We start from the raw sequence: 12,007 nt of genomic DNA, 5'->3' as shown, positions 1-12,007 counted from the left end.
TCGAATGCGGAAGAAAACAATAGCCATATTTTTTAAACAACATTTAAATTATTGATTTGGACAAAGTGTCTAGTGTTCATATGAGAAAGTAAATCACAGGCCAACACATACATATGGCCAACCATTTGAGTGAATCAGTCTGAAGTATGTTTTGTGCGCACTGTATGATCTCACCCCTTTTGTCTGTCCAATGTATGTGAGCTTCCTTTATCGTTTGTTACAGAACTTCCCTTTTTGCATGAAACAAATGGAAAATCACCATCAACGACTGAACAAATACTGCCGTCCCACAATGGTTAAAGTTAGAATGCTTTATTGCTGATATTAGCTAGACATTTAGTGCAGGAGTACATTTGAGATATTTAAACATAAGTCTGGTTTCTGAAAGGGACAGTCAAAGATAAAGGTAGCAGCACCCCACCCCAGTTACAAACACACAAAACAGGTTATTTTGGCTCTGCTGTAGATCAGAACACACTCTTTACAAATGAAATTGTTTTTCACATATACAGCACTGAAGAAAAGAACAACTCTTACTGAGGTAGCTAGTCTTTTTGTACTAGTTTTGTTGTTTTCCTTTTGAAGCTTGGTTTTTATAATCGGACCCAGTCCTACCTAAGTCGTCCTGAGGAGGGGAGAAAATTGACATGTAGGGTGGAGGTTCTGTACCCTGCTGAAACGGAGGTGAAGCAGCATTTGAAAAACCATATGGAGCAGCAGGTTGTGGCCACTGGTTATTGTAGCCACTTGTCATGTTTGCATGTTGACTGGGATCTGGTGCTGGGTACCCATAAGCACCTGGGCCTGCTAGTACAGGGTAGGGTCCCGGTGGGAAGGCAGGGGGAGGGAAGTCGGTGTAAGTTGGGGCCCCAAAAACCCCAGCCGGGTAAGGCCCCACAGCCTGACCAGATTGAAGGGCAGCCAAGCTTGAATGAATGATGACCAGTGGAAACTTCACTTCAGGGTCAATGGCAAAGCTGATGTCCAAGTACACCTTGGAAACAGAAACAAAACAAGAAGTAAAATCTGTCTACATCAGAGAGTTTTTTAATAAAAAAATATTTATGGAACTATTTATTAAGTTGATCATGCAGTCTGACTGACTATAAACACTATTATTGGATTATACTATAAAAATGTATACATAAGCTGGTGTGTTGTTTTACATTTCTAATTTTGTTGAATTGTGTGATGTTAGACAATAATTGACGGTGCTCCACTTGCTTTACCACCAATATTTGCAAACAAAAGCAAGTCATTAATGCAATTAATTAAGTGCAACAGGACCTTTTACACACCTTGACGTAATGCTCAACTGAGAGGATTTCACAGTTTTGGATGGTGCAATTTGCATCGCCAGGAATCTTCACTTGGCATGAGAAAGTTTCCTCTGAGCCCGATGTGATAGTGTCCCCCTCCATTTTGTACAGACTTAGGTCGCTGACATCAGTGCAGGCTTCGGCGCGGTACACTATTCTCTGCTGTAAACTGACTTTGGGCTTCAATTTTTTGGACGAAGAGTTGCGGATTTTGGCAACAACAGTTAAAGTGTCACCTATCAAAAACAAATCATAACATCTGATTATGCAAATGTTCCTTTGTAAAATAAGATGACCACAAAAAAAAAATTACACATACATACATACTGTATTAAACTGGTGATTTTACCTGGAGAGCAAACCTTCATGTTAACGGTAGCAGACATTTGCACCTTTCCTTTGTCTTTTTCCACTGAACCAGACTGGGGACACTAGAACAAATAATACAGACAAACATGATTTCATATTAACTGAATGCCTCATATAGTGGAAATTATAAATTCAGTTGAAAAATGTATCTTGCTGTTTCCCTTTAGATTAGGCCATCCTGATTCCTCAAATGTTACATATCATAATGGGAAAACTCTCCATAATGTATTAAACTGAATTTTCTCCATTCTAGACTTCATGTGTAAAACACAACTCCTCTAGAAAGTCTAAATAGTGGATCAAATTCATAGCATGTTTTATTAGGGTTCCATTTACCATTACAGAGCCAGGGTGTGACAAGGACTTTGACATAAACTTGAGCTCTTGCTGGACTACAGAAGATGGACGCCAGCTCCTGGACATCTTTGCTTCAAGCATGTAGACAATTCTTCCATGAAACCCCTTAAAGGATGACGGCATGTCCCTGTAAGACAGAACAAGATGCAGTAATTGGTCAAAAGCAAACAATGACACAGTATGCTATATGCTAGTAATGTGTACTCACTCCTGTGGGATTGTGAACCTGAACTTAAAGCAATTGGCCCCTTTTGGGAGTGCAGTGCCTGCAAAATAAGTGAGATTGATTTACACGTTTTGTAGAGACCTGACAAATGACAGAGGCTTTATTTAGCATATTTAGGCTATACTTTGTGCATGTGTATTAGATTGAGGGATTTGGGTGGTTCCAGGAAGTTCCTGTGTAGCCCTATCCATTTCTGTTTATTTGCAGTAGGTCAAAATGTGTAGATTTATAAAATATAAAGCATAATAAAGTATATGGTACACATAAGACAACATTCATTCAAGATGCATTTTTAGGCTACCTGTCATTGTCAGCAATGGGGGGGAAAAGTAGGGCTATTAGCTATTATATTTTCTTAAACAGCTTATCTATATAAGTAATGGCAGTGTAATTTGCAGGTAAATCATTCATATGAGAAGCAACCAGTGCAGAGATTACCAATATTAAAAACAATACAGGTAGGCCAATATATCAACCCTAACACATAATAGATCTATCAAACTAACACCCATAATATTAAAATAACATCAATTACATCCAAGTGTTGAGACAAGTTGCGAAAATCAAAAGGCCAACGCATTTATATTGCCTACCTTTGTCATTTTCTGGCACTAAGTACTCTTTGAGTTTGAGGTATCTCCTGTGCGCAGTGCGCGATTTCCGTCTATCTCCGGTTCCCTCTGTCCAGTGTACACGAGCGTTCCCTTTGACTTTCACCACCAGCACCTTCAATACGGTTTCTTTAGACAAAGTGAAAGTGACTGTGCCTGCGATAGTGTCTCCTTGAGAAATAAATCCTTTCTCGTTGGAAGCTTCGTATGATACAATGAAGTCCTTAATCGGAGACATTTTGGATCGGTAAAACGGGCTCTGTTTACCACAGGTGTGACTACAGGAAGGGGAGGATTATGGGTTTTATAGTGTTCAGTGAATCTGTCAACTGGCCAATAGTAGCCTACAAATTGTGTGGGCTACTGTGCAGCTGAAAATGGGCGCAGCTTAAATTCCCTCCCCTGGTTTCAGCGCTCAGGTTATTAAAGGTGTGGCTCCATGATGTTAAAACCTTTAATACAACATGCTGTTAAACAAACCAGGTATTACAACAACATACACAATCAGATATACAGGTTTTACACCACTTAAGTGCCCTATAAATAACGTTATCTTAAAATATATAGGTTCAATAATATTAGTAATTATATAATTATTAGATATTCGTGAAATTACAAAACTGGAATCAAGTTGTTAATAAACAAGAATAAAGCTTTATTTCATAATCTGTACAGACTGATCTCAAATACTGCTTTTTGTGATGTTGGGTAGATTTTGCATTGGACATTTCCATGTAATATGTTTTGAAGTGGTCCTGAGAGAATGGTATTGAAAGTGATGGGCAGCCACAGGCAATGTGTTTGAGGTCATAAAGAGACACTGGAACTTGATAATTATGTCACCCTTTGTTTTTATCTATTTTATATTGTACATGGACACGTACTAAGGCCTTTCGTATAGATCTGATTCTAGTCAACCCATTTTTTTATTTATTTGTATTATATTTAAATTTGCTGTTGTAGTGTGTAGAGGTTTATATACTGTACAATATTACTAAATGAAAATACATAATGTTTAAAAATGAGAATAAGTGAAATTTCAAATGGTTTATCTATAAATACAAAAATATAGGTATGTCATGTTAATATGAGAGGTATCAGATGCAGGAGATAAGTGTTGTGCTGCCTTGTGGCTTAGACTTGAAAATATAGAACAGAATACAATTTAGTGTTCACACTCATATTAAATATGTAAAAGTCTTTATTGAAATCTACAGGGAAGAAAATGGCAGTTTGAGAATATTACAAATCAGGTTTGCAAAGAATTGGGTATTTATTAGGAAAACATGTTTTCTGGTATAAAATTGACAGATTGTAAAATACAAAGAACATTCAGGCCTATATTTTACCTCTAAGCTATCCAGTTTATTCAAATAGCTTCCAAACATAAGTGAGGCAGATAGAGTATGTAGCCCAGTGTTTCCCCCATTGTCTTAGCGGGGCGCTGCGCCCTGCCAACGTAGCCCCGCCTGAAATTCAAGGTGTTTTTTATTTATTTTTAGCTCAGGATAATTGGATGTTCTGTCTACTCTACACCTGTTGATGTGAGGCTAATGCAGGATTTGCTAGCTTGATGCTACCGGCATTTAACTGCAGTGACTCAACAAATTGCCACTTAGCACTCACACCAATAGCTCAATATGATCATAACACGATTGCTTTCATATCAGAGATCAGAAGAGGTGGAGCTGCTTCCAGCAATAGAGGATGAGGCAGAGAGAAGCAGCAGCAACAGCACAGGGTTGCAGCAGGTATGTTATATGCTGTAGTCAGTGTTAGAGTTTATTGAAGGATAAACGTGTTTTCATAATATGTTGTCATTTTATGTTGTAAAGAGACCATAGTCAGAAAAGAGGAACAGAGAATAGTCTGTTCCCCTTTTCTGTGGACCATACACACACACACACACATGATTGCGAGTCACAAGACTCCCATTGACAAATAAAGCCGTTGGTTACATACACTTCCTCATGCATGATTTGTAACTGTATTTTTGTAATAAAGAGACTGCACTGAGAGAAGAGGAGCAGAGTTGGTTTTGGAGTTGACATGACCTGTCACTCGCTGATTCTCCTTGCAGCAAGTAAACTTGAAACTCGAGTACTGTTATCTTTGTTCACTGGGTTTTGGTATATTTGAACCGAGCTGGGGTTTACTCTTACAAAGTAATATAGAAATACCCAACAGTCAGGTGATTTAAATGTATCAATGAAAGGAAGAAGTGTAGGCTACATGATAAGAAGGGAATACAGTTTGAATAAAAGTAATACAGTACAGTGTAACACTGTACTTTATTACTTTTTAATGTACAAATACTTGGTTACTGTACGATATCAATAACAATAATCCACAGCTCCTCTCTCTGCTCCAGAGGATACATTTTTTTTGGGTGTCCCAAAAAGTTTCGGCAGCACCCTGCCAAGGCAGTAAACCTAAGGGAAACACTGTAGCCTATAAACAATACAACTGAAAGATTGATCAGTTAAAGACACCTGAGTTAAACAAGGCACGTGAAATACACAGTCAATACTGAAGTAATTATGTTAGCAGCTGGCAACACTAATGATCATTCTGAATTGACCATCACACAACCATCACATACAATGCATAAGTGATATTTTGGGTATACTTTTTTACATGCAAAAAGTTAATGTTGCACACAATGCCTTTTCAATCTCACATTCATGCTTAGTAATCAACAACAAAAATAAAGACACGAATTAGGTAACCGGATTAAACATTTGAACTATCTATTAGTTTTAAAAAAAAAACAATCCAGTCATCGAGCAATCATACTATTATTTTGCAACTGATTTGTCAGTAGTAGTGGAGGGGAAAAGGAGTGTATATGCTGGAGGAGCTTCATCCGATTGACCCAGGAAGTCTGTGTTCATCATTGGTGCAGAAGGCCCCAGGTTGTACGATGGAGCCGTTGGGGATACATTGAAGGGTGAATAAGAAGGGGGTAGGTTGAACTCTGCGAGAGATGGGGGTGGGTGGATCACTGGAAGAGATGGGGGTAGGTGGATCGCTGGGGCAGCTGGGGGTGTTTGAAATGTTGGGGCAGATGGCGGAGGGTGAATCACAGAAGATGAAAATGGAGTTCCATACGGAAAAGGTATCTCAGGTACTTGGTTGTTGTAGCCCCCACTCACATGTGCCGGCTGAGCAGGGTAAACACTTGGTGGACAAGGAAACACCATTGGGTTACCTGGGTACACAGGTGGTGGTGGTGCTGAATACATTGGGGCTCCTGGGTTTCCAGAACTGCCTGAGGATGGGGAGACAGGATAAGGATGCCTGGACACTGCAGGAGGAGGGAAGTCGCTGTTGCTTGGGCCCCCAACAGCTCCCGCTGGATAAGGACCTGCAGCCACACCAGGCTGAGGGACAGGAGCAAAGCCTAAAGGAACAACGACCAATGGGAAGAGGACCTCTGGATCGAAGGCAAATCTGATGTCCAGATACACCTAAGAAAAATATGACAGCTTAATTAGGACTTAATTGACAATTTCTTAAGGCAGCTTGTTATTCTTTACAATAAAGATACACTGTTGCCTACCTTTAAATGATATTCCACTGAGAGGATGTCACAATTCTGGATAGTTGTTATCTGATCGAGAGGAATCTTCATTCTACACCTGACTTCCAGCTCTGTATGGGCTTGAATACGGTTTTCGACCACTTTGATGATAGTGCACTCCTCATGTTTGGTACTACCGCTGGCACGGTAGATCACCTTCTTGCCCAAATGGAATTTGGGTGTCATCTCACTGGACGAGGAATTGTTTATTTTGGCCAAAACTGTGATAGTTTCACCTATGAGGAAAACAACATAACATGTATTGTTCATTTTGTATTCATTGCCGCATAGAACAATGCACTGTGCTAAAGAGTGTGTCTCATATGAAGGCAGTTTATTGTTATGCCTGTGAGCAGAGTTGAGAGTAACGTGTTAACGGAGTGTAGCGCATTACTTTACTAATACAGTAATCACACTAACATTGCCCCGACACGCGTTACTTCGTTACTTTTATAAAATAATCACACTCATCATGAGCCAATAAAAAAGTTTAACATTTTTTTTAAAGAAAACGTTTTTTATTTCGGATGTTTTTAAAAAACATTTAAATAAACAAAGTCTTGGCTTTCAGAATATGAAACTTTTATTTCCAAAATCACACGATAAATACATTTTTGAAGCTTGTAAAGGGAAGATGACAGCTCTCACTCGCCACTCACTCCCCCTCCCTCCGCTGACATTATGAATGTAAGTGTATAGTAATCATAGATAACACGGCAGGGTCTGTTACAGTTTGTTTTCATCTGGTTTCAAATAAACAAAGTCTTGGCTTTCAGAATATTAAACTTGTTTAGGCAAATTCAGATGATAAATACAACTTTGAAGCTTGTAACGGCATAATTACAAGCGGAGAACGGAGTAACTTGACGTCACAGCAGGCATAACAACAGCCGGTGTTTCTCGTGAGTGTTTTCCCCGGGAAACAAACACAATACACACAAACGCAAAAATACACAAACACACACGTATACACACACGTGAGCTTCCCCCAGACCAGTAATCCAAACGAAAATATCTTCCCTCCTTAGTATTTTGATCATTTGCTCCGCTAATCAATCAGATCGATGGATTCCAGAGATTTTTCTCAAAAATGATGACTCCGTAACAGTCAGTGGGCACCACTTCACAGCGAATCAGAATGAGAATATGTTTCACATGTGACTTATTCAAATTGCGAGTGATTGAGTGACAGATGAAGGTTGTTTCGGAGAAAAAGTTTGAGAAGAAAAAGTTTGAGAGTGGCGCTCGGGAAAGGAAATTGTTGAGGGAAAAGGAGTTTCGAGACAAGCAGCTATTACAAAAAATGCCGAAGCTTACAGGTTGTTTTAAACCTGTAGGCCAGGATGAGGAGGAAGGAGGACAGATGAGTGCTGTACCGAGCAGTAGCGGTGCCGGCCGTGGGGCCTCGGAGCCAAGTAGGACGTCTGGTTCTGATAGCGATGGAGTAGCGGGAGAGGAAAAACAGACAGGAGGGATGTTGGAGGAGATGGAGAGGACGGCGAGGACTTGCTACGTGGAGGGGAGCCAACGGCAACCAGAAAAATACACGAGGGAGGTCCGATACGCCACTCATCTGGAGGAGAGGACCAGGCGCGCGTAGAGCAGAGTGGAGAAGTGCGATCACAGAGCCTGCCGAGGCTATAAATGACTTTGATTTGTTGTTTAAATAGGGGGCCTACAAAACCTATCAGCCCCAGGGCCTGATGGCAGGTTAAGGCGGGCCTGCCTATGTAATCTGCGCGATTTGCGAGACCACATCTCCAGGTGCAGTGCTGCATAAACATGGCTGAGTCTTTTCATCTGTAAACTCCCTCAACGGGGCCGCTCGCTCTCTTTTGTTGATCGCCCTCTCACGGGTGAACAGTTCAATGTCCCGCTTCATTGTAGGAATTCTGCCATGTCTCTACCACTTTAGTTTGACCATCTCTGTTACTAAGTTATGGAATACTAAATACATAAGTAATTAGATACCTTACCGTTACTGCGCTCATAAAGAATGATAAGAATAATGCGTCTTGAACTGGTTTAATTAATTAGTGTCTTGACGTTTCACAGACTGTTAGCTTGTAAGCTGGTAGCCTATTTTAGAGCATATAAAAAGAAAGACTTGTGTTATGTCTTCCTTGATGCAATAGTAATTGGGGGTGCAAGTGGAGTCTCGCCGAGGCAAAACTGTGGCGCGCTTACACTGTAGGTGCGCCGCAGTCTGCGTGATCTGCCTGTAGGGAGGGGCGGGCCGGCCCTGCGAGTAAAGTAACGAGTAAAGTAACTAGTTACTTTATGTAGAGAGTAACGAAGTAGTGTAATATATTACTTTTTTTAAAAGAAATATGTAATATGTAATATATTACTTTTTTTTAGTAATGACCCCATCTCTGCCTGTGAGACACAACTTATCCATCAACAGAGTTAAAAAGCTAAACCCCACCCACTTATTATTTTATTCATGCTATTGGAAACCTTTGTCTGATCAATTCCTTAAATCAGAGGGATTAGGCTACTTCCTTCAAATTACTTTAATCAAAACATTATTTTTAGAAACTTTTTTTTTTACTAAAACCATCACTTACAACAGACTAATTTAATGGCAGACGTTTTAAATTGTCAAGCGCACAGGTGTAAGCAGCTGTTATTAATGCCATTTGTTACACAAGTGCTTTCCCTGGAATTACATGTCAACATGTCTGTTGTGAAACAAACCTACTACAGTTCCCTGGATATTGTTCTTGTTGGCAATAGTAACACTTAGGATATGACAATTCAACTATAATATCACCAGTACTTTATTTTATTAAAAATAATTCCCTGTTTTGCAAGTCTGTGATAAATGGTTTTCTGCATTTATCATAGAGAGGAACACTTTCCATGACTTGAACCACCCTGTTTGAAGGAGATTGTTTATTACCTGGGGCGTAGGCCATCCTGTCAATCGTGACTTCCATGTCTGCTTGTCCTTTGGAGAAAAGTCCCATCTCTTTCTTTGTTGAACCAATTTGGGGCAACTAGAACACAATAAACTATATCAATTATTACTTCTGATCCACTTCCAATACATTGCATGACTTAGTGTTTCAGTCCTTGGGACGAGGACTGTGTGTCACTCACATTTCCTGTGAATATGATTGTTTACTGTACACACACACATTATGTCATTACTGTACATGGTGAGCAATTTCAACTGGAAAAGATTTCTACTGAAGAACTTACGTAAACACGTTGCAAAAACATTTTTAATTGAAATTCAAGCAGGACCAATTTAAATCCCATTTCCAGATGACATTTATCAAAGCAGAAGTTTTGACTTATCATGTGAAGCTCATGCCATTTACGATAACTCTTTTCTATATATATGTGTCTTAGTAAGCCAAACCAGTGAGCAAGCTTGCTGTGCACAATAGCTTGAACCTGGAACCCTCCAAATGAAGTGCATCACTATTGTTGGGTAGTGGTGGAATATATAATCCTAGCTGGATATCCCTAAACTGTAGGACTATCTACATTGCTAGATATAGTAAGGAATAACATAGAATGTGGTGTAATACCTATATTTTGATTTTATCTTCTCTGTTTCACCCCCGATGACAAATGCTGTGTTCGAGAAAATGACTGTCGACTGTGACATCTTTTCAGTACCGATGCCAATAACAATACCTGATATTTGTATATCTAAGTATCATTTTTTACACACCATCAGAGAATGAAGGTTGGGATAACACCTGGAGACAAACAGTATTTTCTGTTCCACTGTCTGGTCCATCCTCCAACTCCTGGACAGCTTGGCTTCCAGCTTGTAGACAATCTTTCCATGAGGTCCCTTGAAGGATGAAGGCACGCTTCTGAAATAGAGAACCAGCCGAATAATTGTTATATAATCTGAAATGAATTAACATCAATAATTTAAATTGAATCAAATTAAGTTATGTGCTGAGATTGGCTATGTGTTCCTGTTTGCAAAGAAAAACACAGTGAAAGTGCAAATATCCTGTCTTGGTTGATTGTCTTGTGCGCTTACCCTTGTGGAATCTTTAAGCTGAATTTGTAGACATGGATTCCTTGGGGAAGTACAGTGTCTAAAAGGAAAATTGATTTTAGTGTTAATATTTATATATTTATCCATGAAATGCTTGCTATACATTTTATTAATACATAATAGGGCAAAGTTATAATTACATAATAGGGCAAAGTTCTAATTTTGCCTATTATGTAATACTACTTTACAGATTTCTATTAATAATGTGAAATATAATCAACACTTAAAAAGGACTTTAGTTAAACATGGATTCAATTCACAAGCTAGCTAAAACTAGCTGCACCTTTACCAGTTGAGATAAACACATAATTGTAATCAACACATATAATATTATTCTGAAATGGATTATTCTGCTAATTCTTTTTTATGTTTACTTGAGTAACATTTTGAATACAGGACTTTTACTTGTAACAGAGTATTACTACACTCTGGTAGTTCTACTTTTACTGAAGTACAAGATCTGAGTATTTCTACATCCTCTGGATAAACATTAAGGCTTTATCCAGTCTTTAGGAATCCTCAAAGTGCAAGTCATCCTTCACCCATTCACAAACATGCATACAGAGGCAGACTGCATCCATGCAGGACTCAAGTATCCCATAGGGGTCCTAGTACCCCCGTTAGAAAAACACTGGGTTAAGGCATGCATAAATAACAAGAAATGTGGCGCCTACCCTTGGAGGCCTCTTGGAATAAAAACTGCTTTAGTTTGAAATATCTTTTATGAGCAGAGTGTGAATGGGTCTTATCGCCGCTCTTTGTCGTCCAATGTACGTTTGCGTCTCCTGTTGCTTTAATGAAAAAGCTATCTACTGTGATCTGCTTTAACAAGGCCAGGGTTACTTTTCCAGAGATAGTGTCACCCTCCGAAAACGTCCCCTGCTCATTCAGCGCGTCACAAGTCAACGTTAAACTTTGAATCGAAGGCATTGTCTTTGCGAGCGGCGAGTGTAGAGATTAACAAGTAAAATAAATAAAACCATGTGATCGATCCAACTTCTCGTTTCCAAACACTTCGCTTAAATGGTATGATAAGGGGGGCACTGGTGGCGTCTGGTCTGTTGAAGACACGCCCTGCGAAAGTCTCAAAGACCTCTATCGCCATCCAATGTACAGATGAGATAATGTAGGCTTTCAGGAAACCAGTGAAGATCACGCTGGGCAAAGCACATTGAAATCATTCAAAAAGAATGATATGGAGCCCCCTGGAGGTTAATCACAGGAAATAACGGCCTACACGTAAACACAAATAATGGAGGAAATCAGAATTCCTTTATTCATCCCACAGAGGGGACATTCACATTGTTACAGCAAAGGTGAAGAAAGAGACAACTAAATAAAATAGATACTGTATGTTAGGTGCGGTCGTTAAAGATTGACCAAAGACCATATGGGCCCCTGGCTTTCAGAAACATTTTCTTTAGGTAAATAATTAGACCCACTAACTAAAAGCAGGATGTCAAAACACATATTACAGTAAATAACAAAATATGTCAGTTCAATGCTTTTTAA

At 39.3% G+C, this 12,007-nt stretch overlaps 2 protein-coding genes across 2 annotated transcripts; both read right to left on the bottom strand.

The window, feature by feature from the left end:
* Positions 1-296: 296 nt before the first annotated feature.
* Positions 297-3,141, bottom strand: LOC117562476 (arrestin domain-containing protein 3-like). Its single transcript, XM_034240307.1, has 6 exons — positions 2,865-3,141; positions 2,254-2,311; positions 2,025-2,172; positions 1,669-1,750; positions 1,299-1,555; positions 297-994 (listed from the first exon to the last, which is right to left on the bottom strand). Exons 1-6 carry the CDS (start codon positions 3,118-3,120, stop codon positions 560-562), a joined length of 1,236 nt encoding a protein of 411 aa, XP_034096198.1. The 5' UTR covers positions 3,121-3,141; the 3' UTR covers positions 297-559.
* Positions 3,142-4,655: 1,514 nt separating this feature from the next.
* LOC117562460 (arrestin domain-containing protein 3-like) lies at positions 4,656-11,526 on the bottom strand. The gene is made up of 6 exons (XM_034240287.1): positions 11,170-11,526; positions 10,478-10,535; positions 10,154-10,301; positions 9,371-9,467; positions 6,445-6,701; positions 4,656-6,352 (listed from the first exon to the last, which is right to left on the bottom strand). Exons 1-6 carry the CDS (start codon positions 11,423-11,425, stop codon positions 5,681-5,683), a joined length of 1,488 nt encoding a protein of 495 aa, XP_034096178.1. The 5' UTR covers positions 11,426-11,526; the 3' UTR covers positions 4,656-5,680.
* Positions 11,527-12,007: the final 481 nt, after the last annotated feature.

Source organism: Gymnodraco acuticeps, unplaced genomic scaffold (assembly GCF_902827175.1).
Source record: "Gymnodraco acuticeps unplaced genomic scaffold, fGymAcu1.1, whole genome shotgun sequence".
NCBI lineage: Eukaryota > Metazoa > Chordata > Actinopteri > Perciformes > Bathydraconidae > Gymnodraco > Gymnodraco acuticeps.
This window is presented reverse-complemented; position numbering and strand designations above follow the sequence as displayed.

Coding starts and splice junctions, on each gene's coding strand:
- LOC117562476 (XM_034240307.1), bottom strand. CDS start 3,120: ATGTCTCCGATTAAGGACTTCATTGTATCATACGAAGCTTCCAACGAG. Junction 2,312..2,864: donor AGTGCCAGAAAATGACAAAG/GTAGGCAATATA, acceptor CTTATTTTGCAG/GCACTGCACTCCCAAAAGGG. Junction 995..1,298: donor CAGTTGAGCATTACGTCAAG/GTGTGTAAAAGG, acceptor TCTGTTTCCAAG/GTGTACTTGGACATCAGCTT.
- LOC117562460 (XM_034240287.1), bottom strand. CDS start 11,425: ATGCCTTCGATTCAAAGTTTAACGTTGACTTGTGACGCGCTGAATGAG. Junction 10,536..11,169: donor ATTCCAAGAGGCCTCCAAGG/GTAGGCGCCACA, acceptor TTTTCCTTTTAG/ACACTGTACTTCCCCAAGGA. Junction 6,702..9,370: donor CAGGATGGCCTACGCCCCAG/GTAATAAACAAT, acceptor TTTTCCTCATAG/GTGAAACTATCACAGTTTTG.